Consider the following 24,811-nt stretch of genomic DNA (forward strand, 5'->3'; position numbering starts at 1 on the left):
CAGATAGGGTCATTTAAGAATAAGAAAGCAGAATACATCAGATCTAGTGTACTACTTTAATGCTTTGAGTTCTGTGTTCAAAAATATTTGTCTTGGGAGTCAGTGTTTTTTGGTCTGGACCAAGATGAAAACACTCGTGAGTAGTCAAGTTTCTGCTTGACCTGCCTGATCCTGAAGAATTGCAGGCCATGTTTTTGATGACAACTTAACACTTCGCCCACAAAATTCACTATCTATTAGATTGTCCCATAATAACTTTTTGCAGGAGTAATGTGTTTAGTGTGTTTTCCTAATCTTGCTAGTACAAGGTGCCAAAACATAAAAATTTTTTAAGTGCATATCGGGGAAACTTGCATTTGTAAACATAAGATTGTTGCCATACCCATCTTTATTTTTTAAAAATAGCTGCATTAAGTAATCCCAGGGATATTTGTAACCAACTTGTAATATCTAGGTGTTCTGGGATCAAATTGTTTTATTTGTATTTCTTTAAAAAAAAAAAAAAAAAAAGAAGCTCAAAATTTGTTATCAAGAATCACATCCTGGTTTAAAAAAATTCTTAAGTCTTGAGCCATACAGCATTAGTGTGTGTTTATTAGGATCCAGCTGTTAAGGGTAAATCATCCAGGTTGAAGAGTGAAGTGAAGGTAGTTGCTGCCTACTAAATTTTCCAGATGTATCAAATTACAGAAATAATCACGCTAAAAAACAGTATACTGATCAGTTGCAACGTTTAATAATTTTAAATGTCTGCCTGTAGCGGGGTAGCTGTAGTGTTCAATGGGAAAAAAAGTTATAGCACAGTGTAGTTCATTCCCGCTTAAAGGGCCTTTTTAAAACTTCTCAAAAAAAAAAAAAGATAAGCTATTTCTTATCACTTAGCTTTGATTTTTTTTAAACTGTTATTTTGAAATGGGATACAATGGAAGTATTGCAGTTATGAGAGTGACCACAAACCATGTGAAGAAAAAAATTTACATGATGAAACTCAGAGTTGGCAATGAATCTGGGAGTCTTGCATGTTAATAGTTAGCGTATATACACATTCATTAGCCTGTTCGTTTATAAGCCGACCCCCCAAAATTGATAGGTAAAAATAGCAAAAACTGTATGACCCTTTTGTAAGCCGACCCTATATTTCGGAGGTTGGAAAACTTTGGCTCCCGGCCCGTCAGGGTAAGCCGCTGGTGGGTTGGGACGTTTTGTTTATTTGGAGCGCCTGCAGGCATGGAGTCCCTCAGCTCCCTGTGGCTGTGGTTTGCTGTTCCCAGCCAATGGGAGCTGCACCACTTCCAGCAGTTCCCATTAGCTGGGAACGGTGAACTGTGGCAACAGGTCGCAGAGGGGCTCCATGCCTGCAGGCGCTCCAGGTAAACAAAATGACAGTGTATTAGATCAGGGATTGGCAACCTGTGGCCTACTGGGGTAAGCACCCAGGTGGGCCAGGCTGGTTTGTTTACCTGCCACGTCTGCAGGTTCGGCTGATCGTGGCTCCCACTGGCCGCGGTTCACTGCTTCAGGCCAATGTGGGTGGCGGGAAGTGGCATGGGCTGAGGGATGTGCTGGCCACTGCTTCCCGCTGCCCCCATTGGCCTGGAGCAGCAAACCACAGCCAGGGGGAGCTGCGATCAGCTGAACCTGCAGACACGACAGGTAAACAAACCGGCCTAGGCTGCCAGGGTGCTTAACCTGGTGGTCCGCGGGCCAAAGGTTGCCAATCCCTGTACAAGATATTCAATTCAATGATTCCATGGAGTTTAAAATCATCAAATGTTGGTTAGACCCATTTATAAGCCGACCCCCGCTCTTTGATGCGTCACTTTTACCAAAAATATTCAGCTTATGAGTATATAAGGTACATTGCTGCGAAACCACAAATGTACACCACAAGAGCAAGCAAAAGTGAGAGGTGCACTGATGGCAATCGATAATTCATTCAGTCTAAGGTATCTATTTATGTATCTTTCACGTTCTAGTATTGATTTACTTGTGATTTTAGAGAGAGATGCAGTTGGCTTTCCCCAGATTATTAAATGTGAAAAATTGAGGGAAATATTCAGCTAATTACCATGTTTATATTTGTAGCATGTGTGTAAATGGATTGGTAGCTTAAGTAAACATATATTGATATTTTCTTCTTCAGTTAAAATGAATGGCTCTGTTAAATCTTAGTTCTGTGGAAACAGGATAGTACAAAATCAGTTTGGAAAGATGGGCTTGTGGTTTAAAGTACAGAGCTAGTAGACAGAATGTATGGGTTCTACATTGGTCTGAGCCAGCTTCAGTGCCTCTGTTTCCTCATTTGGAAAATGGAAACACCAATCTCTGACAACAATACTGCAACAATCTTAGTTCCTCTTTGTTACAGAAGCTCAAAATCAGTTCAGTTCAGCGTTCTCTGGTCAATTGACAAATGCTTGAATAGTGAATAGTAAAATACTGTGAGCTGAGTACTCAAAAACACAGATGAGCCAGATTTTTTTGGCTCATCTGTTTTGTGTCTTTATAATGGTAAATGTAGTAGTGTATTAGTATCCACAAAGTAAATGGATAAATATTTTGCGCACAAAAACCTTTAACGGGTATTGAATTTCGATATGCATAAAATCTATTAATTTACCTAATTAATTCTTTTATCACATCAGATGAACAGCATTTTCTCTCTTTATGTATTGAATTTATTTTTAAACAAGTCTTCACTATAATTACACTTTTTTTTGCAAACTTATTCCTTTACCAGGTATTTTTAAAAAGGTTGCCACTATATGTATGTGCTTAAAGTATACATATTATATATCTTGAGAATGTTAAATTTTATAATACAAGAAATTGAGAAATAGCAGCATAGTTACCAGTGGGTAATGGAAGTCATCTTCAATATAAAGTACAGTAGAACCTCAGAGTTACTAACACTAGTTATGAACTGACCTGTCAACCACACACCTCATTTGGAACTGGAAATATGCAGTCCAGCAGCAGCAGAGACTCCTATCTCCCCCTCCTTCAAAAAAGCAAGTACAGTACTGTGTTAAATGTAAACTAATAAAAAAGGGAAATTAAAAAAAAAAATTGACAAGGCAAGGAAACTTTATGATTTTCATTTAAATTAAGGTTAAAAGCAGCATTTTTCTTCTACATAGTAAAGTTTCAAAGCTGTAGTAAGTCAGTGTTCAATTGTAAACTTTTGAGAGAACAGGCATGGCATTTTGTTCAGAGTTATGCACAACCTTCATTTCTGTGGTATTCATAACTTGATACTTTCCAGATCTAACTGCTATTTGATGTATATAAATATCTATCTTCAATATTGTACCTTAAAAAAAAAACACACATGCATTTAGCCACTGATGCTCCTAGTATTCTTTTGCTGCCCTGTGTTTAGGAGATAGCCTTCATTATAAAGGAATAGAAACAAAAGGAAGCCTTATAAAAGCAGATGAATAATGGGTCAGAGAATTGTCTTTACATGAACCTGTGCATCAGTTGATAGTAGCACAGTGAGCTTTATGGCATAAGTTGCAGGGAGGATATTTAAACATTGTAACTGTGTTTTAAAATTCACATACTGAGTATGTTGTAGTTAGATTCATGTGACAAAACTGCTTTTTTTCATGTGCCAGTGACTTCCTCTCCTACTGTTTGCCTATTAACCTTTGTCCACCAGTTTTACTTCTAGCATTCTAAGCCTTTCAGTTTTTACAGCTGCTGTATTTCACAGATTTGCACTTGTTGAGCCTCAAACCAAAGTAAATTGGGAGTGATAGAGGGGGTTCCACATTTGGGGAAAAAGGAGGAAATTTAATCAGAAGCTGGAGGTGATTGATGGCAATTTTCATTTCTCAGGTTGTCTGCAGGCTCAGGAATACAACTGCGAAACAGTTTTCATGTGCTTCATATTTGGAAGACTGCAAGGGTTAGAATAATGTTTTAAATGAAAGCTTAGAATCTGCTGCACAGCTTCAGGAACAGGCAGATTCTGTTGTAAATTTTGTATCTTTGCAGTTGGAATGCACTGGGGCCTGGGTATAAGGTACTTGTTTCCTGGTCTTTTAGGTTAATAAATATCACTTCATAAAATCAAAACATTATGTATGAAAAAGTTCTTAAGTAACTTGGTATTTTTTAAGCTGTTAGTAAAAATTTTCCTTTGAGGTCTGTGCAGTGAACTTGTGGTAATGAAGGTAGCTTGATTTTACAGTGGAAGAATATGAAGGATTTTTTTATACCAATAGCTTTTTAAATAATTGTATAAAACTCTTAAAAATGACAAATAGAACATGTGATGGGGTACTCATTTGGTGACCTGAATAACTGAATCATGGTGCTGTCACACATGAAGATACAGACAAGCTGAAATGATAACTTTTTTTACCCCATGCCATTCTTGATTTTCATGTATATTGAGGATATCCACATCAGATCTCATCAAATCTGAGAAATTGCTGAACCTGTATGATAGTGTATTTTGTGTCTTTGACTACCTCGCCTATGCACTGACCACTAAGCATTCTTCTTTGTCACTAATATTCTAAATAGCTTTCAAACAGGTGTAAGTTTTAGGTTTTAATGATCTGACGCAAAAAGGCCTTTTCCTTTCCCTTCAAATGTAAGATTTCCTGATTCAACTGCTCTGGTTTTAAGTTCTGGAAATATTCTATCCTGGGGCCTTTGGCAGTTCTGAGGTCTGATAGCTGATGATATGGCTAGAAACTCATGTATCACAGTGGAGAGTAAGGATCCTGAACACTAATTATATTTAGTATTTGTTTCCAGACTTGATAGGTTAAGATCTGTCTATCTATGGCTTTTGATAATAAATAGTACATCTTGGATTTACAAGTATAGTATAACAATGAATAATACTAACAAACATAAAATAATTCATAAACAGATGAGGTAAAAACAATGTAGGGTAAACAATGTCTGTCTTCCTAAGCTTTTTTTTGTAATTTTTAACTTACACAAATATCTTAGCTATCATTTTTAAAATGTAACTTGTGATGCCCTTTTGGAACTTAAAAAACTTTCAGCCTCTACTTCTGAGCTGTTAGGTTGCATTTGAGTTTATTATTTGTCTAAAAAAGGGGATGTAGTATGTGGCAAAGTGTAATTTTTGTTTGTTTAATCTCAAACATAGAGGAAATGTGCAAAGTTGTAACTGGTTTTCGAAGCTCAAACTTGTGTCCTGATTTTCCTTAAAATCAGTGGACATTCTGGGTGAAATCCTGATTCTATTGAAACCAGTGGCAAAATTCCCTTTGTTTTAAGTGGGATCAGGATTTTGTCCTTTGTGTTTATACTGGCAGTGTTAATAATAATAATAATTAATAAAGTTTTAGTTCATATTTACTATTGTAATTGAGTTTAATATAAGTTCTTAACACTTAAGGGAGAGAGCACGAGAGAACTCTTTTAGGCACTGATTCAGCAAACAACTTGTGTGCTTGCTTGTCTTAGGACCTGATCGAAAACCTACTGAATGAAGTCAGTGGAAGGATTTCAATTGATTTCAACAGTAGAGGACCATCAGTAATATCTGGGTTCTTTTGAAATGGAATGTTCAGAGGTTCTCATATATAGAGTGACTAATTGGCTAAAATAAAGCAGGTTTCTGGTTTGCTTACTTGGTGCCAGTGATGCTTTTTACATTTTACTGTTTCACTAAAGTTAATTAAGTTTATTTTCCATAATCTTTTAATATAAAAAAGTTTAAATGTAGGAGTTCCTGCAAAGAGTGACATTCTGATGCAAATAGGTTATTAGAGAAATGTTTTAAGTGAGCATTGCAAGGTCTTGGGTCACAGCTGTAAGAGTGGAAGTCTGTGGCCACGTCTAGACTACGCGCCGTATCGGCGCGTTAAAATCGATTGCTCGGGGATCGATATATCGCGTCTGATCTAGACGGGATATATCGATCCCTGAGCGCGCTTATATCGATTCCGGAACTCCACCAAACCCAACGGAGTTCCGGAATCGACATGGCAAGCCGCGGACATCGATCCCGCGCGGTGAAGACGGGTGAGTAAATCGATTTTAGATATTCGACTTCAGCTACGCTATTCTCGTAGCTGAAATTGCGTATCTAAAATCGATTTTACCGCGTAGTGTAGACCTGGCCTGTGATAGCAATTGGGATGCTCAGCAAAGGAGTTGGTGCTGTTGGTAGTATGTACATAATTAAAATAGGTAAGCTATGATTGAAAACGCATCTTGGAGATTCTTATAATGAGAAGATCCATTTGATTTTCATGCTGCTTGTTTGACATAATCAGAAACTGATAATTATAGTTCACTTGAAGTTCACTCTGTCAGCTTTTTTCCTGTAATGATGTGTATCAGTCACATTTTTTGTGCTGGTCCTTTCATTGTAGGCATAGCAGCAATGCCTATAGTTAAGATCGCCTAACAATTTCCATTGTCAGTGCCTGTTTTCAGTTGCTTTGTCTGTTTTGACTTAGACTTTCCATGTCAGGTGTCTGGCTGATTTTTGGAATTTCAGCAAAATCAAATTCAGCTATCTCTGAGACTGAGGTTAGGGAAAAGTACATGGTTCTTCCAATATTTAAAAAAAATCCCTCCTCTGTTTTATTGAGAAGTTCTAGCACGTCCCTGCTTTGAAGCAGAGACTGAAACTTAACATGGAAAGGCCCAAGTTGAGGAGGTGCCTTTTACTGTTTCATGAAAATCCACCCACATTTGGATGAGTTTTAAGAATATTGCTACTTCTACATGCTTAGTAGAGGCTTGTTAGAGTTTGGCAGCTAAATTCTCTAAAGATGCAATATACATTGAGCATGCCCTAGTCCAGGATTCTAGAGCTAAGCAATACATTTTCTGCAACTGCTTCCAGGGTGTTGAAGACCTTTGGGGCACTGAGCACTGGAATTGAGAGGAGGGTCTCTGTCCTTTGAAAACAACATATCTCCCTCCTGGCACATAAATATATGTGTGTGTGAGAACAGCATCACCCCCAGGGGTGGGGTATGTATGTGAAAACAGCACCCATGGCTTACAGGAAAGCGGCACAGACCCCGGTGCAGCTCCTGTTCTGGCTGCCTTGGGCTGTCAGCAGGGGCTCATAGCTTTGTCTGCGAATCTCAGCATCTTCACTTTCTGGCTGTAAGTGGGTACCCTGTGTGTGGGGGTGGAGGGGTATGCAATACAGGCACAGTACAGTATTTGCATTTTTTTTCTGTCTCCACTGCTGCCTGATTGGTTCCTTCCAGTTTCACATGGTGTCTGGTTCACTGGTCAGTTTGTAGCTCTGGTGCTCATGTATCTTTAAGGTTCTACTGTAGAACCCAGAGTTTGAGTCCCAGTATTCCTCTGCTGACAGCAAGTAGCAGTAAAACACACTGGCTAGCTGTCTCATCTCCTAGAGACTGGTCCTCATAGAGCAGGGGTGGGCAAACTTTTTGGCCTGAGGGCCACATCAGGGTTATGCAACTGTATGGAAGGCCAGGTAGGGAAGACTGTGCCTCCCCAAACAGCCTGGCCTCTGCCCCTATCCGCCCCATCCAACCCCCTCTGCTCCCTGTCCCTGACTGCCACCTCCGGGGACCCCTGCCCCCTATCCAACCCCCTTGTCCCCTGACTGCCCCGACCCCTATCCACACCCCTGCTACCTGACAGCCCTTCCCCCCCCCCCCGCCCAGGACTCCCACGCCCTATCCAAGTGCCCTCTGCTCATCGTCCCCTGACTGCCCTCCCGACCCCTCTCCACATCCCCGACCCTGACAGGCCCCCCGGGACTTCGACTCCCAACCCTCCCTGTTCCCCATCCCCTGACCACCATCAACAAACCTCTGTCCCATCCAACTGCCCCCTCCTCCCTGACTGCCCCCCAGGACCCTCTGCCCCCTTACCAGCATCAGGAGCTCGCAGCCGTGACATCTGGCTAAAGCCAGCTGCGCTCTCCATGCTACCCAGTGGGAGCAGCTGGCTAAAGCACGGCCCGCATGGCTCTGGGGGAGGGGAGACAGCAGGGGAGGGGCCGGGAGCTCAGGAGCCGGGCAAGACGGTCAGGCCGTAGTTTGCCCATGTCTGTCATAGACTATAGTCCCCTTCAACTGTTATGTTAGCTTAACTAGTAGAGGTCTGTCAAGGTACCATCACTGCTGATGATCCATGTGAGGGACCAGTATAAGTTCATTGATGGGAATTTTTTCAGATTGCTTCTCAAAAATGTAGGAATTACTGAAAAACAAAATGCCAGACACTTTTTGCAGATACAGACTAACACGGCTGCTACGCTGAAACCAACATTTAAGGTTTCCCATGCAACTTCTAATGGTACGTCTTCACTACCCGCCGTATCGGCAGGTAGCAGTCGATTTCTCGGGGATCGATATATCGCGTCTCATCTAGACGCGATATATTGATCCCTGAACGAGCTCCTGTCGACTCCGGAACTCCACCAACGCGAATGGCGGTAGCGGAGTCGACTGGGGGAGCCGTGGACGTCGATCCTGTGCCGTGAGGACGGTAGGTAATTCGATCTAAGATACTTTGACTTTAGCTACGCTATTCACGTAGCTGAAGTTGCATATCTTAGATCAATTTCCGCCCCAGTGTAAACCAGCCCTAAGTTTTGGTCCTCTTGTTCGTATGCATGATAAGATCTTTGATTACATGATGACGTGCTGTTTTTTCCCCACAGGATCCACCCAGCTCATTCAGTACCTAGGATGGCTGGTGCTCACTGAATGGGTAGAAATATATTATTTTGTCATCACAATTAAGTATGTGACCCCATGTCGTATTTACCTCAGACCACCCAAACCCTACGCGAAACACAGAATTATTAATTCCCTTGTGGATTTCTTTGTGATGCTAATCATAATATCAGAATTTCAAACAGTAATGATTTTCTCTTCCCAGCATACTCTTGAAGAAAGTACTGTAGAAGCTGGTAGTATTCCCATTTAATACTTCCTAACCTGAGTGTTTTGATTTTTGCACATTTGGGTTTTTTTAGCATAGTTTTTTAATGTGATGATTTAGACACTTTAATTTGCTTTGCTGTGTAATGAATTAAACACTGGTAGTACAGTGACCATTGTAGAAAAATTGAGCATGCATGATGTAGTATTAGCTAACTCAGCATTAACTTTCACTCAGCATTGGACATTATAACGTGTTTGGGAGAGAGGTGTCTTTTCTGACATTGGAGAAAATGATTGGCTTTGGTGTATTGGGATCCTAGTTTTTACATTGCTTCTGATATTTCTGATATAGGGCTGTGTAGAGCAAAAGGGGGAGGGGAGTGGAGCTGGAGCTGGCCTTTAATGTTGTTTTAACTTTGACCTGTGCTGCAACAATTACATTGTCTCCTCTGAATCATTGATGATCAGAAAATACTACATAAAAATGACAAAATTAGGCATGACAAATTGGGATACTGACGTTTGGCTTAGATAGATCTCTGAACTTCTAAATTTTAACTTTAGACCCTTACATAAGAAAGTTGCAATGATTTAACCAAAAATGAGATTTTTAAACTAATGCAAAAGTCTTGTGTGCACACCTATTTTGGCTTTAAACCAGCTCAGTTTAAATTGATAAGGAATTGGTTTAAGCTAAACTAAAATAACAATGTCCACAAAGGGGTTTCCACAAGTTTAACTAAATCAGTAAAATCACTCCTTTAAACAGTTGCAACTTTCTTCTCTTGACAGACCTCAGCATGTTTAAACTGTCTTTTATTATATAGTTTACTGACAGTTTTTTTCTGCACAAAGGGCTGCATAGGATAGATGAAATATGTGTATGTTATCTCTGAAAATTTGAACTAATTATATATTTAGAAAACGCTATGCTTGGCAATTAAATTTTGGAGGAATTTAAACAAATTTACATAATTTATTCCAAAATTATGTGGTTTGGCAGATGAAATCGTCTGTGCCTTGGAAGTGTGTAATTTTTTTTTTTTTTTTTTTTTAAAAAGGCTTAATCCTGCAGTACTTATTCAGGTGAATAAATTTCTCATGCAAGTGGACCAGTGGATTTCAATGGGGCCGCTCCTGTGAATAAAGTTGTTTTTATCCGTGTTGGTAGAATCTGGCCCAAAGTGTGCACTTGTAGGTTTTTTGTACAAACTGCAGGAAATTATTCTTAGTTCAGGGACGTAACTTAAGAATATAGAGTCTATGGCCTGATCTACACTACGCATTTAAACCGATTTTAGCAGCGTTAAACCGATTTAACGCTGTACCTGTCCACACTACGAGGCCCTTTGTATCGATATAAAGGGCTCTTTAAATCAGTTTCTGTACTTCTCCCCAATGAGAGGAGTAGCGCTGAAATTGGTATTACCATATCAGATTAGGGTTAGTGTGGCCGCAAATCGATGGTATTGGCCTCCGGGCGGTATCCCACAGTGCATCATTGTGACTGCTCTGGACAGCAATCTGAACTCGGATGCACTGGCTTGGCGAGAGACACGTCACTGGCAGAACGCGGAATTTATGGAGTGGGGCAGCGCAGGCTTCTGAAACCTCCACCCAAATGCCCCTTTTCTCCACAAACAACTCTACAGGACCCCTCTCTAACAGGGAAGCAAGAGCTTATTGAAACCCAAGATGTCCTCGCCTGCCACCAAGCATGGCTTAACATCAGGTAAAGACTTTTTGCTTTGAAATTTGGAAGAGAGCACGAAAGACTGAAAGCCTGGAGAGGGACGAGAATAATTTAAGCAAGCCGTTAAAAACCCGATTTAACGCTGTACCTGTCCACACTACGAGCCGCTCGGATACAAATAACCGTAAAATAGGACCAAGCTGGCACACAAAGCATCCCTAAGAAGCGAAGAACGAAATCCAGATCTGCTCACCTCAGATTCCACATTGTCAAACCAGATGCAAAGTGACCCAGTGTATTTTCGCTTCCTCTGAAAACTATTCATCCGCAGGCTCAGCCCCCTACGTCTGCGAGCCCATAGGTGTAAGCTTTGACGAGGAAGCTGGAATCGATCTCCATGGACACATCAATGGGTTGCGCGCTCCATTCACCTAGTTGCTGCACCCTCGTGCTCACTATTAATGCTGACTTGGAGTATCTTTAGCGCATCAGCGAGCATGCCGTTCTTTCATCAGTCGTTTCCGAGGCTGAGCGCAGCTGGAGGGTGCACACAGCTACAGCTCCGAGCTTTCTGCTGTGCTGCATAATAGAAGAGACTGTAAAATAGTCCAGAGAAACTTATGCAACTTACTCTGGCACAGCTCACAACAACTCCACGGCCAGCTCTTCAAGACAGCAAGGCTCGGGAAGCATGTGGGTAGTACGGACAACACTCCGGGCGGCCAATAAATCGCTGTTCAGATGCTCCGAAGCCATCCCAATGTTCTAAGGGCATGCAGGGGACCCTCAATACAGGACTCAGTGGTGCCACACACGCAATCAAGAGGAGAGCGGCGATGAGAACACCATGTATGAGACAAGGGACGATATATAAGTACGTGGAATGGAGACTGGGCAATATGGGAACCCAGATACCCATGGATCTAAGCAAAACGGGGATGCAATCTATGAGGCTGACATCAACAGAGAACGATTTTCTTACAGTAAACACTATCGAGGCTCAGGTGGAAACAGGCATCCCAACAGGAAGTGAGACCCCATCCTACGTGCGAGCATAATATAAGTACGATCTGGGAAGAAATCTGTAGAATTATGTGTAAAAACCAGCACATTGGGACCACAGATATCCTAGGCGAATATAGGTCCCTTTATTGAAAATCCAATAGAATACTTCTACGCTGGCTTGGTCAAAGACTGGAGCGAGAAAAGATGTCACACCGATGAGAAAGACATACTGAGTCCGCATGGACAGAACAATCAGGTTAGCCACAGTGTAGGTTGTTGGGCTGCGCTGATGTATAGCTAGACGATATTACAGTGCACATCTGTTAGGGACTTCTCGGCGCACTCGGCAGGGTAGCGCGCGAACTAGAGAGCATCAGTTCCCAGGCAGTCTGCGTCCCAGAAGGCATAAGACGCTGCGGAGGAAGTGCATACGTATAGCCCTTGGTTTAAAAATCGCAGTTAAGAACCTCACTGAGGAGTCTAAAATAAGAGGTCTTCGACCCACAGCCCTAAGCCATGAGAGAGCGCAGATGAATAGAACCAAACCACGAAAGTGATCCATCACAGAAGCATACCAGCTCACCCATTGGATCTGGAATCCCGTTGGCGGTGGTGAATAAGCTTAGTAAGGGCTTACCTATGGGGGCACTGGCTGACGCCAGCAGAACAAAATCTTGTGTAGAAGGACTAGTGCGCAAGAAGCTCCATTACAGAGCACAGAAAAGTGCCAGAAGGCATTTGAAGAAAAAAATCTCCAAGGCGTATGATAGCAGAGGCCGAGCATGCACATTGCCTATCAAGCGTGAGTGAAAGCTACGTGAAGGCCAGATGCAATCATAGTGGAATTGATCGGTTTCTCAGATATGGGATTTGGGTAGGGAGGGGGTACTGTTATGGAATCTTCTCATGTCGTATTCCCACAGTTCCGCCACTGGCAGTTTCCTCCTTCGAAAAGCCATCTCATTCTTAGCCATTCGATGTGTGCCTGATAGCTCCACCCCATATACCCTGTAGGGTGTCTAAAACATATGTCCAGAATGGTTCAGGGTATAGCTTTGTCATAGTTTTCCGTCCCTCCACCCCACTCGTGAAAGAAAAAGGAAAACATAAAATGGTTCTTGTATCTTTTTTCAGTGTCATTCTCTATGTAACTGAATGTTGCTGGTAACTCGTGATGATGTCCGCGGCAATGTATACGTGCTGTTATCTGCTTCCCCCTTTTTCATATCCTACGATCCTCCCACAGCGGGCATGACTAGTAAATCCATTATGACTTGCTATCTTGGTCTTCTCTAAGTGCTTTTCTCTAGGCTGTGGCCTCAGGTGAGGCCCGGGTCCGGAGGCGGCCTGGGCAAAATATATCGAAAATGACTCCACAGTCATTTCCCATAATGAGGTAAAGAGCAGGCCTGAGGTTTACCGTCTATGCACATCATAGGCAATCTGCGCGGGCTGAAACTTGGGAGCTACCAGTCAAGCCCCCATCCGTCCTTAATCCCATTCTGATGGAACAGGAAAAGATTCTTGTACTGCCTGGATCGGGGCTAAGTCCGGGAATTGTCTTACTCGAGCGTCTATCCTCGATGCCCCCTACTGACCGTGGTCTCTTTAATGTCTCACTGCCGTGACTATTAAGCAGTTGGAAGGCGCTGCCTCCCCCCACATCATTATCTCAGTAACGAAAGTCGGTATTTCTTATTCCTGCAATTCTTTATTACTTCATGAGACACGAATGGGGGGTATTCTCTGCCCAGTGTAGCCCAGGAAGATGGGGAGGAGGGAAAGCAACGGGTGGGGTGTTGTTGCAGGGGGAACCCCCTATAATGGCATGCAGGCTCAATCATTTCTGTGGGATCGGAACACGGATGAGCAGCTGTGCTCCTCTGGTTCTCTGATAATACACGGTCTGTAGTACAAACTTGCCCCATATTCTAGGCGGACTGACTCTACTTTGTTACCATAAAGGGAGGGATTGACTTGGGGAGTCTTTTCCCATTTTTGTTCTTTGTGTCCCCGGCCGACGTCAGCCAGGGCACCCATTGACAGCAGTCAGACGGTACAGAGAAGACAGTAACCGCATCTTAAATGCGCAGCAGACAGTACATGAACGACTGATGTCTCTCTCCGTCATGCAATGGCAAATGAATCTGCTGTGTACGCACAGTATGCTCTGTCAGCGCAATCAGTAACATACATGACAGTAAAATAAAAAAAATAAGCTGAATGGGCGCTCCATGATTGCCTTGCGAGGACTCTGCCAGGGGGCAACAGGGAAAAAGGGCGTGAAAATGATTGTCTGCCGTTGCTTTTTCTCCGGGAAGGAATGACTGAGACTTTAACCCCAGAACCACACCTGCACAAAGATTTTTGCCCCATAAGGCACTGGGATTCATCCCAGAATTCAAGGAGCGGGAGAGACTGCAGGGACTGGGGATAGCTTACGGAATAGCTACCCACCAGTGCAATGGCTTTCCAGAAATCGGACGCTAGCATTCGGACCATGGACGCACACCGCTGAATTAATGTGCTTAGTGTGGCTGCGTGCACTCGACTTTATACAATCTGTTTTACAAAACCGGTTTATGTAAAATCGGAATAATCCCGTAGTGTAGACATACCCTATGTTGCACGTAGATGTAATAGGATGAGTTAAGGTGACTGGCCCTGATTTTAGAACTCCTTTCTTGTAGTTTGGTCTCATCACAAAAGTTGTTAGAAAGCAGTGCCTGCTTACATAATTAAGCATCTCAGTTCTAAACTCTGTTTTCAGTTAATTTTAATTCTGAAGCTTTCATCTTTTGTATAGAAATTTCCCAGAGTTGGTCTGACTGCACGGAAATTCTCATGATAAGCTTGAGCAAAAATGCCTCATAGATCTTTCAGTTATGATAGCAAGGGCCAAACACTTTCCTTATAATAAACAATCTGATGATGTGATTTTGAACAGCTCTACAGTCTGGATTATAAGGTTTAAATTTGGCATTGATGCTGTCGTTGACAAGTCTGTTTTCATATGGAAATTTGGTTTGATTTTGCAGTCATATGGTGAAAATGGCTGTTAGGTTGTGAAAGGGATTTTCTCAGTAAGCTCCTAATGATCTGAGAGGAAGTGGTGCACTTGTATGCATAGCTGAGGTAGATGCATGTTTAAAAAGTGCACTGAAGTACCCATTACCTGAAATAAGGCCTGTTCAGGAGGCGCTTAATTCCACATGCACCTGGGAAAGTGCTGAGGGAAGGCTCCTGGAAGTCTATAGAAGAGAAATGTTAAAACGTGTTTACTCAGGACAAATTAAAATTTACTGTGTGAAACTAGTTTCAATTTCATTGGCTTTTCCAATTCTCATATTACTAGATTCTGTAAAGTTATAGGAAAATAGTGTATTATAGTAGTATGAGGAGTAGTAGTATGTTATCATGTAATTAAACTATATGGTAATACATGTGCCCAAGGGAGCAGTTAAGATTACATGTTTCATTTTAATTTAATCACTTTCTGATTCTGCAATGTTTTGTGTTTCAGTCTTAATGTTTTTAATAGTATTTTATTCAAGTTTAAACTGAAAGTGCATTAGCAAGGATAAAAGAACGATCAAGGTGATCTGCAAATTTGAAGAAATATTAGTATTCTCTGAAGTTATTCACTAAAAGTGTTCTCTGTTATTGGATCCATGCTCTTGTGCAAAATCAAAATTCTAATGCTGTAGTAGCAGCTGTCTAAAGCTATGTATGGACTAAAAATGTTGGTTGCCTAAATTGTGTTGGCAAACATGTTTTTTAAACACTAGTGTAGACATTTAAAAAATGTTACTAGTCACAGTCAGCCCTAGGCTTCACCTAGCTAATTTTTTTTAGACATGATCTATTTTTCTGGTCTAGACATGGCCTAAAGATGTTGGTCTGGGTGGTCTATTGTGTTATTCCCTGTAATACATGTCTACCCCAATATAACGTGATCCTATATAACACAATTCGGATATAACGCGGTAAAGCAGTGCTCCGGGGGGATAGGGGTGCTGCGCACTCCAGTGGATCAAAGCAAGTTCGATATAACACGGTTTCACCTATAACGCAATAAGATTTTTTTGGCTTCTCTGGACAACGTTATATTGGGGTAGAGGTGTATAATGTAAGCTTCTCTTGGTGGTTCAGCCACCAGCTTTTCTGACAACAGTTAGACCCCAATCCTGAAATTGACTGTAGGGCTGAAGCTTTGTTCTTGCATGGACCCCGTTGACTTCATTGAGGATCCACAAGAGGATCGAAATCTTCCATTCTCGTTGTTGTATAGAAACTCCCCAGGGTTGTACAACTGACTAGTGTTGCTAGAAGCTTAGTATTGTTTTTACTAGAAAAGAGCATCTTGGGTGGATGGAAGAGTATTTGTTTTTCCTTGTAGGTGATGTAGAACATTGGACATTTGTGGACATTGGCACTCCATGCAGTTATTTAGCTTTTAAAGATTGTATACGCCACCAGAGCATTGAATGGGAGCTATGAAATACTGTGTGATTATGTAATTGAAGACTATTGCATCATAATCTTACTTCTGCTCTCCCGTGATTCCTATTGCTCATTGCCTGTTTTGCCTTATTGCTTATTTGTTTTTCGTTTTCAATACTATCTGTACTAGACACACACATATATGGGTAAAAAGATGAGAAGATTAAAAAAAATCTTAACTCTGGCAGCACTCTATGAAAATATTGCCTTCATGATAGTTCTATAGACTGCCTACATACTCATCTACCATACAGTGACATGTATGCAAGCAAGTGGGGTGGTGCATCTTCACTGTTATTACTCCTCCTTGGTGCATGTCCATGAGACACAATTGAGGAAACTATGAGCATTTAAATCAGTCTGTGCTGAATGTTCCTTTCACTGTGTTTTGTTTGGGTTATTCATCATATACAGTAACTGAGAGTGATTTCTTTTGATTTGCAGAAATTTAAGAATACTTTTAAATGGTGGTCTGCTTATAGGTCACCATAGTCTTGGATGATTTATATCCCTGTTTATTGACAAAAATAATGTGAGTCATTTGTAGTGGGTATAATACTTCAGCTTAGTGTAGTTTTGCTCTGAAGTGACAATAGATCTGTTTAGTAAGGTCACTTTTGCGATTTAGGTATTGTCATATCTAATTTTTATAATTAGAGTATGAAGTTTTCATTATCTTTTTAATTCTTATCCTTCACGGCTTATAGAGCAATGGGAAACGGCACGATTCTACTTTCAATAGTGCATCTATAAATGAAGTTTTACTAAGTTTGATTTGCAGGGACCTCTGCCCTCTCACCTGTACAACCCCATTAAGTCAATTGGGTTGCACAAGGTATAAGAGATGGTAGAATTTATCTGGTAGAATCTGTTACTTGTGGTGATGCAGAAATAGCACAGCTAGAATTTCAACTTTCACACTGAATTTTCAGAACTGTCTGTAGATGAAAACATCTTTTTACCTGTTAACTAAGCAAATTTGATCTGGAAGTCATCAAGACCAGGAAAAGAGGCTGTAGTGCAGTTTTCACAGATACACCTTAATTTTGGCATTTTCAGACTTTTGAGTGCTTGACTTTTTCACCCGTAATCTTTTATTATAGTTTCCTAAGTTAAAATTTAACTGCAAAAAATCCATCATGTGGTTTTGGCTCCATCTTCAGCCTTTGACAGTGTTCAGACATTTAGATCCACAGCAAAGACTCCTGTCACTTGAGCTAATTTAGTAACTGGCAGCACTGTAAAGCTATGAGGACCAGTTACTAGAGGCAGACAAAATACACTTTGCCGTGGGTTTCACAGCTATTTCCTGACAGCAAAGTAATGTAGAGATTGAAGACTCCTGGATTCAAGCCTAGGTCCTGGCATTGTGCTTTAGTGGTTATAGGCCCTTATGCTTTTGTGCTTTTAGTGTGTCAATGTCTTCCCTCTGCTCTTGCCCTTCTTGCACTTCTGTTATTAATCAGTCCCTCCGACCAACTCCTTTTTCCCCTGCTGCCTCATCAGGCTTCTGTCCCACTCCTCCTCTGTTTCCCCCCTCTGACTCTGGCAACCTCATTTTACCTTCCTCCCTGTAACCCATCCTCACATACATAATACATAACTAGAGAATATCCTTATATTGCAGCATGGAATCCAGTGTTCTAGGGGTACATGGTTTCCTAATCTATACCCATATTCATGTAAATGAAGGTTTACATGAATATGGGTATAGAATTTTTTTCTTGGATGCATTTTATGGGTTTGTATGGAATTTTTTTGTGTGTGCAAATATTTTAAAACTGTTTTGAGACAGACTGATTCAGAAATGGAAGGAAATAGACCATTCATAGAAAGACATGTAAATAGGCTTGTATATCACCACTTCACAATGGTGTCACTGCACAAAGGGAGGTTTTCTGACAATTGGAAATACTGCATTCTCTGTGTTTCTGTGATGGCTTTCAGTAGGGTCTAAAACTATATTTTAATGAAAATTGTGATTGACTATGTGTTATAATACCTTTTTGCTTTTGTTTAAAGGACTGTATTGTAATAACTAAGTATTGCTAAGGGCTTGGCTACACTCACAGTTTACAGCGCTGCAACTTTCGCGCTCAGGAGTGTGAAAAAACACCCCCCTGAGCGCTGCAAGATGCAGCGCTGTAAAGTGTCAGTGTAATCAGGGCGGCAGCGCTGGGAGTGCGGCTCCCAGCGCTGCACGCTACACCCATAAAGGATGTGGTTTATGTGCAGCGCTGGGAGAGCTCTCTCCCAGCGCTGCCGCTCTGACCACACTCACACTTCGGCAGCGCTTTGAAATTCCAAGTGTAGCCAAGACCTCAGAATGTTTTACTGTGTACTTAACTGATATGGTCCACTAGCAACATGCCCTTAAAACATTGATATTTAATTGAGACCTGCTATGAGGCAGCAATGGAAGTTCATTTTCCTCCATGAACTGGCTGTGATAGATACTGAAGTGGCCCTCATACTGCTTCTTGATGATGATGTTAAATCCATACAAAATAGGATGGGAATTAATGCAAGTTTTCTTAAGTTTAATTATGTTTAAACTTTAAAAATGATTTTGTGTATTACATGTAGTTGCCAGAGATCAGTAACTTAACCCTAACATGGCTAAAACTGAATTCCTGATTCTTCTCTCTCCTTTCCTGTTCTTTGTCACTTTGAATACATTATTGCACTTACCATCAACTTAGGCCTGCTACTGGGGCATCATATTTGTCTCCTCTCTTACTGTCTTCCCTGACCTATGTCTCATCTTCCAGGCAGTGTTGGAACTTGCTGTTTCTCCCCTTACAACACTTGAGAACATAGGAACATGCTCTTTCTGGAAAATAGCTGGAACTTTTCTTACAGGCCATTGTCATCTCCCTTCTTGATTGCTGGCCTTCCTGATGCCCATTTCACCTCCCTACCTCAAGTCAATACAAATTGTAGCTGTTAAGATCCATCTTTCTTGTGCAGTATTCTGACTATAACCCCGCTATTGGAATCTCTCCTGGCTTCTCTCATTGGGATCAGACTTAAACTTTGTTGTGTTTATATTCAGGGCCCCCTCATTACTCAACTCTTTGTCTTGTATAATATCAGTGCCCTGCCCTTTCCACTTCACCAGTGATGCCTTTTTTTTTTTTTTTTTTGCCTTCATGCTGCTCCCTAATTACAGAATGCTTTTCCTGAGCTAGTGGACAAAGCAATTGCCTCTCATTTAAATCTCTCTTCTTTCATGATTTGTACAAGAAACAAGCTAATCAAGTTATTTGTTTTTATTTGGTTGAGTTGCTTGTTTGTTTAGAGGGAGAGTAAAAAACCTAATAGGAAATTGCTGTGGTGGCAGAAAAGTGGGATGAGTTGTGTAGCACATCCAGCAAAACACACAAACAAAGTAGCAAATGTAATTTATAAGACGCTTCCATACTTTCTTAATCATCTTGCTTGTATGAATTATCCCTCTACCCTCTCTTAATCTCAGTCATTTTAGTTGGTTCGCTTAGTTTGGTGAAGGGTATGACTTCCTTTATATTTAGAAGGCTTCTGGTATGTATAGGACACACTCACACTTACAATATTAATAGAAGCTTGCTTTCTACTTTTCATTTAGAAAAACAACAGTACTAAATCTTTAATTTATATAAAATCTGAGTAAAGCATCAGAAATGTTTACATGCATGAATGAGTGCCAGTATTACATATGTATTTCTTTACTTTTAGCATGCTGTTTACATCTAAAACGTGAACATTATGGTGAAGAAAAGGCATTGCCATGAACAGTGTACCGCTTTCTTGGGTAAGTGTGATTTGTGAATTCTAATACCACATTATGTATGTGAGGGTGACATGATCCACAATTTGTTATAGAGGGGGTTCTTGGCAAAAAACATCCCAAATATTCTGTTTACTTCAGATTATATAAAAATTGTATAGTATAGCAAAGTGGAACATTACACTCAAGACCAGAAAGAAGAGGCTTACATAAGAGGGGTGGGTGTCTTCCTTTCTGACAGTAATACTATCATTGTTAAATATTAAAAGAACTTCCTGTGTCTCTGCAGTAGGAATCCAGTAACATCTGTTGAGTCAACAAACGAAAAGTGACAAGCCCATAAATTGCCACATAATTGAGATAATTTTTGGAAGACTAAAACTTGTAGTTGCTAATCTATTATTCTTTGATTTACATTCAATTGAAATACTTTTAAAAGGTATTTCAATGGAAATGTGTGTGTCCTATATATACACTGGATCAACAGAATTATTTATTTTAATGTTACGGTATATTTTAGAAAAATATTTAGTAATCATTTTGCTCACTAAATATCCTGCAAGTTTAAACATGTGATTCTTACAATTCTGTGAATGGTGGCAGCATTAACCAAAAAGTAGTACGTTGTATGCTATCTAACTGCTGATCAGATTGTGAAAACGCATCCAAATTTTCACCAATATATTCATCTTTGAGTATAAAGTTACTTGTCTGTTGCCTTGGGGATTGTGGCTGTTAATTGTAAAAAGACATATCTGACTAGCATGCTGTAGTGTCTCTGTATGTGGTCTCACTTTTGAATCCTCATGCTAATATTATTTTTTTTTTTTTTAAGGCTGAAATCTGAAATGTTCTGATATTGATACTGAGAACTCCTTTATTTAGAACAGCTATTCCAACAAGGGTTGGTTAGAATGGCGCTAATGTTGGTAGCTGTAAGCGCACAGTCTTTTTCTAGTCATTCCTTTGAACCCCCTTGTCTGCTTCTGTGTGCTTGTTTCACTAATAAGAATTTTTCTATCAGCAGGCAGAAAATGGTAGTAGAGTCAGAAGAATAATTAAATTAGCTGTCTCATTTACTTAAAGAGGAATATTTTCTTGATCTTTGTGGCTGAACAAAGTTTGTCTTCGACATAATTTTTAGAGTAGAATTTCTGACTATCCTGTTCATTCACGTATAAATAATTGACATTTGACACTTTTTTTTTTTTAAAAAGCAAAAAGTCTTTTCTACTGTTGGATATTAGACCTATGTTGGTGTTCCTCACAACTTTTTTCCTTTTGTCAGAGAAGTACCAAGATGAGGTTATGCTAGATTAAGGAAATACATTTTAAAATTACTTTGATATATTCAAACAGATCTATTTCGTGTGTGTATGAAGGTTCCATGACTATCACCCTCCACCCCAAGCCCCACTTTGCCTCCAGCTTTTGTAATGGTGTTAAATATATTAAAAAGTGTCTTTTTAGTGTATAAGGGGAGTCGCACTCAAAGGCTTGCTGTGTGAAAGGGGTCACCAGTACAAAAGTTTGAGAACCCCTGTTCTTACTACTTGTGGTAGTGGGACAGAACCTGGGCTGTGCTTGACTCTCACAGGTATTTGTCCAAGCTTCACATTTGTCTGAAGAAATACTCTGCGCTTCTGTACTTCTTTTTAGTTGAAAGTTCTCCTCTTGCCCTCCCTTCCCCCTCCCCCCCCAAAACAAAAAAGATAATAGAAGAGAGAAAACGGGAAACTTCCTGTATGGCAAGGCAAAGTAGTAAATCATTAAAGGCAGACGCTAAGTCCTTGGGGTTTAAACTCTGGCCTGCCATGCTATCTTGATGGTCTGGGCATCTTGGCTGCAGGTGTGATACATCCCAAAGAAGGTTCAGGTGACCACCAAAGATATGCTGTTCAAGGGGCTGGAACCCTGTCTGGTAACCGTCCCCTCAGAGGCAGAGAACTCTATTCTTCCCCCAGACTCGTTATTCAGATTAACCATCCTGGAGGCAGTGACCACTGTAGAAAGGTGTCAGTCATCCATGTACACCTAATTCCATTTCAGACTCAGTAAGTTTCCTGTGACTGTCAGGAGCCATGCCAAGACCAGGATTCTACAGTTAACTTTTTGGAAACTCTCCCTCCTGCCTCTTTTCTATTGGACTTGGGCAGAGATTTTGGCTAACAAATGGGTACTAGACATTGTTACCCATGGCTATGCCATCCAATTCCTTTCCATACTCCTAAACCCTACTGCCCCCCCCATCCCTTTTTAAGGATCCTTCTCATGAGAGCCTTTTACAAAAAGTAGCCTTGTAGCTCACTCTTGGAGCAATTGAAGAAGATTCTCAATAGAGGGCAAGGATTTCTTCTCCCATTATTTCCTTTTCCAGAGAAGAGAGGGACACTTTGTCTTATTCTATATCTGAGGAGACTCAACAAATACACATACCACCTCAGTTTCAGGGATGGTAACACTTATCTCCATCATTCCATTGCTTCAGGTACAGGACTGGTTTGTGGCTCTTGACTTGCAAGACACGTACTTCACATTGCCATTCACCTGGCCTACAGGAAGTTCCTCAAATTTACAGTGGGACTGAATCCATCGGTACACGGTACTGCCCTTTGGGCTCTCCACAGTATTGTGCCTTTACCCAAGGGCCTTACCCTTGTGGCAGAGCACCTGAAGAATCAAGTTATCTTTGTCTACCCGTACTTAGACAACTGGCTGATCATAGCTGAATTTTATCAGGAAACTGACAAGCCTTGGCAATGCCCTATCCCTGCTTGCCCTATTTGAACCTCCTAGTAATCTGAGAAATTCTCTCGTCACAGCACAGTAATTTATAGGACTCAGAATTCACTCTGACAGCTAGGTCATACTTACCTTGAGATAGATTACTCTTGTTTCAGTTGTTAATAAATGGGGTAATTGCTTGCCTTATTATGAGAGTATGGACTTACCTCACATTATTAGACCATCTGTACATATGTGACACACTGCTTTCCAGGCTTTTCCTGAGATCCCTATGACTTTGTGTCAGATCAGTCTATTCCCTGGCAAAGCATTATGAGCAAGACAGTTGTGACTTCATCTCTCATCCTCAGGGAACTGTCTTGGTCTCTACACCCTAGCAATGTCAACAAAGGAGTACCATTCAAGATCCCTTCATTGTCTGGAATGTTAGTGATGGACATGTACAAAATGGGATGACCCCTAGAAGACATGAGGGTATACATAAAAGTCTTGGAACTCAGAGCCATCAGGCTAGTGTGTGAAGTATTCCTCTTGGTCTTCTTGCAATTGATAGTGTAGATACTGACAAATATGTTGGCAATATACCATAAAAGAAACAAAGGGGCAGCATCTTCGGTCCTCTCGTCCCCCACTCCCTGCAGTCCAGAGAGGGAGTCATACTACAGAACTGGTGTTGCCTGCATGACTTAATCTGGACAGCCTTGCACTTCCTGGGAAACAGCAACAATTCAGTGGATTTCTTGACCAGTCGACCATTAGTCACAAGTGGTTATTGCTGCAGTCCCTCACAAACTGCTATTTCATCAACACAGGAATCCTGGTAATAGATCTGTGTGCCAACAGAAACAATGCAATGTGTCCCAGCTTCTGTTCCCAAGTCTGCATAAGTCCGGGATCCTTGTTGGAAGCCTTCCTACTGCAGTAGAAATAAGAGCTGCTGTATGCCTTTTCTCTGTGTTAATCTTCTGGATGACTGCTTGGGCCAGACTCATCCTCATAGCTGCCTACTGTCTGGGAAAGTTCTGGTGATGAACTTGGTGAACACATTCCCATGGCCCCTAAATCAGGCTCCCAGACCTGTTGTCGCAGAACCAGGGACAAGTGTTGCATCCAGATCCACATCATTACAACTAACTGTTTGAATGCTGACTGGATGAATACCTTGGAAAAGGACCGCTCTTCGCATGTTCAGGACATCCTGGCACAAACTAGGAACCAGTCCACAAGAAAGACTTACTTTTTTCAAGTGGAAGAGATTTTTCCATATGGAAGACCCAATATAGCCTAGTGCCTGAACAAGTGTTGATAACTAAAATTCTAGATTGCTTGTTGCAGTTGATCAGGCCAGAGAGTCCAGACTGTTTCAGGGCACACTAGAAGTAATATAAGTGTGCCATCTTCTGGTACAGTTGGTCTTGGTCTTCTCTTTTCCAACCATATTGAAATTCCTCAGTGGTCTAATGCATGCCTACTCATTGATAACAGCTTGCATGGGACCTCAACATTGTCTTTCTGAAGCTGATGGGGTCCCACGTGGAGTTGCTCCCTCCATCATGTAACCCTTAAAATAGTGTTTCTAGCTGCTATCACCTCGGCCAGGAGAGCAAACAAGTTTCAGGTATGCACAGTCCAATCCCCATACTCCTTGTACCCCCAAGGACAGGGTGGTTCTGAGACGTGCAAAGTAAATTCCCAATGTGGTGTCTGAATTTCACTTAAAACAGGTGAGTTAGTTGATTTTTTTTTTTCTTCCTTAAGCCTCAATTCCATGCACGAGTTAAAACTGCACATGTAGGATATATCTCATGCCCTATATTACTACACTGACAGGACTAAGTATTTCCTACTATCCCCATGGCTGATTGTGACTATAGCTGGTTGCTCGAAAGGCCAGGCCACTTATACTGAATTATCCATTTAGGCAGTTGGAGATTATCTCATTGTTTGTTTTTTCCAGCTGGCAGAGAGGTACCACCCTTATTGATGATCAAAGCTTATTCAACCAGAGTCCAAGCAACTTCCTCACTCTGTTTCCAAAATCTGCAGGGCTGTGACCTGGAGAAATCTGCTCACACTTGTAAAGCACTGGATGTGGCTGCTAGATCTGATGCTAGATTTGGGATAACAGTGCTCAGGTCTCTGATGCAGCTGGTACTCCATATTACTGCCATACTGAAGAGGACACTGCTTGCCAGTCATCTACAGTGGGAC

At 41.2% G+C, this 24,811-nt stretch overlaps 1 protein-coding gene across 9 annotated transcripts in view; it reads left to right on the top strand.

Annotated features, from left to right (window-relative positions):
• Positions 1-24,811, top strand: part of CSNK1G3 (casein kinase 1 gamma 3) — a 161,279-nt gene that overhangs the window by 1,290 nt on the left and 135,178 nt on the right. For all 9 annotated transcript variants that reach the window (XM_032790756.2, XM_032790758.2, XM_032790759.2 and 6 more), the window contains exon 2: positions 19,804-19,879. Coding sequence is in view for 5 of the 9 variants with exons in the window: in XM_075067175.1 (XP_074923276.1) it covers positions 19,834-19,879 (46 nt within the window). In the remaining 4 variants the exon portion in view is untranslated. The remainder of the gene's footprint in view (positions 1-19,803; positions 19,880-24,811) is intronic.

This window comes from Chelonoidis abingdonii, chromosome 6 (assembly GCF_003597395.2).
Source record: "Chelonoidis abingdonii isolate Lonesome George chromosome 6, CheloAbing_2.0, whole genome shotgun sequence".
Classification (NCBI taxonomy): Eukaryota; Metazoa; Chordata; order Testudines; family Testudinidae; genus Chelonoidis; species Chelonoidis abingdonii.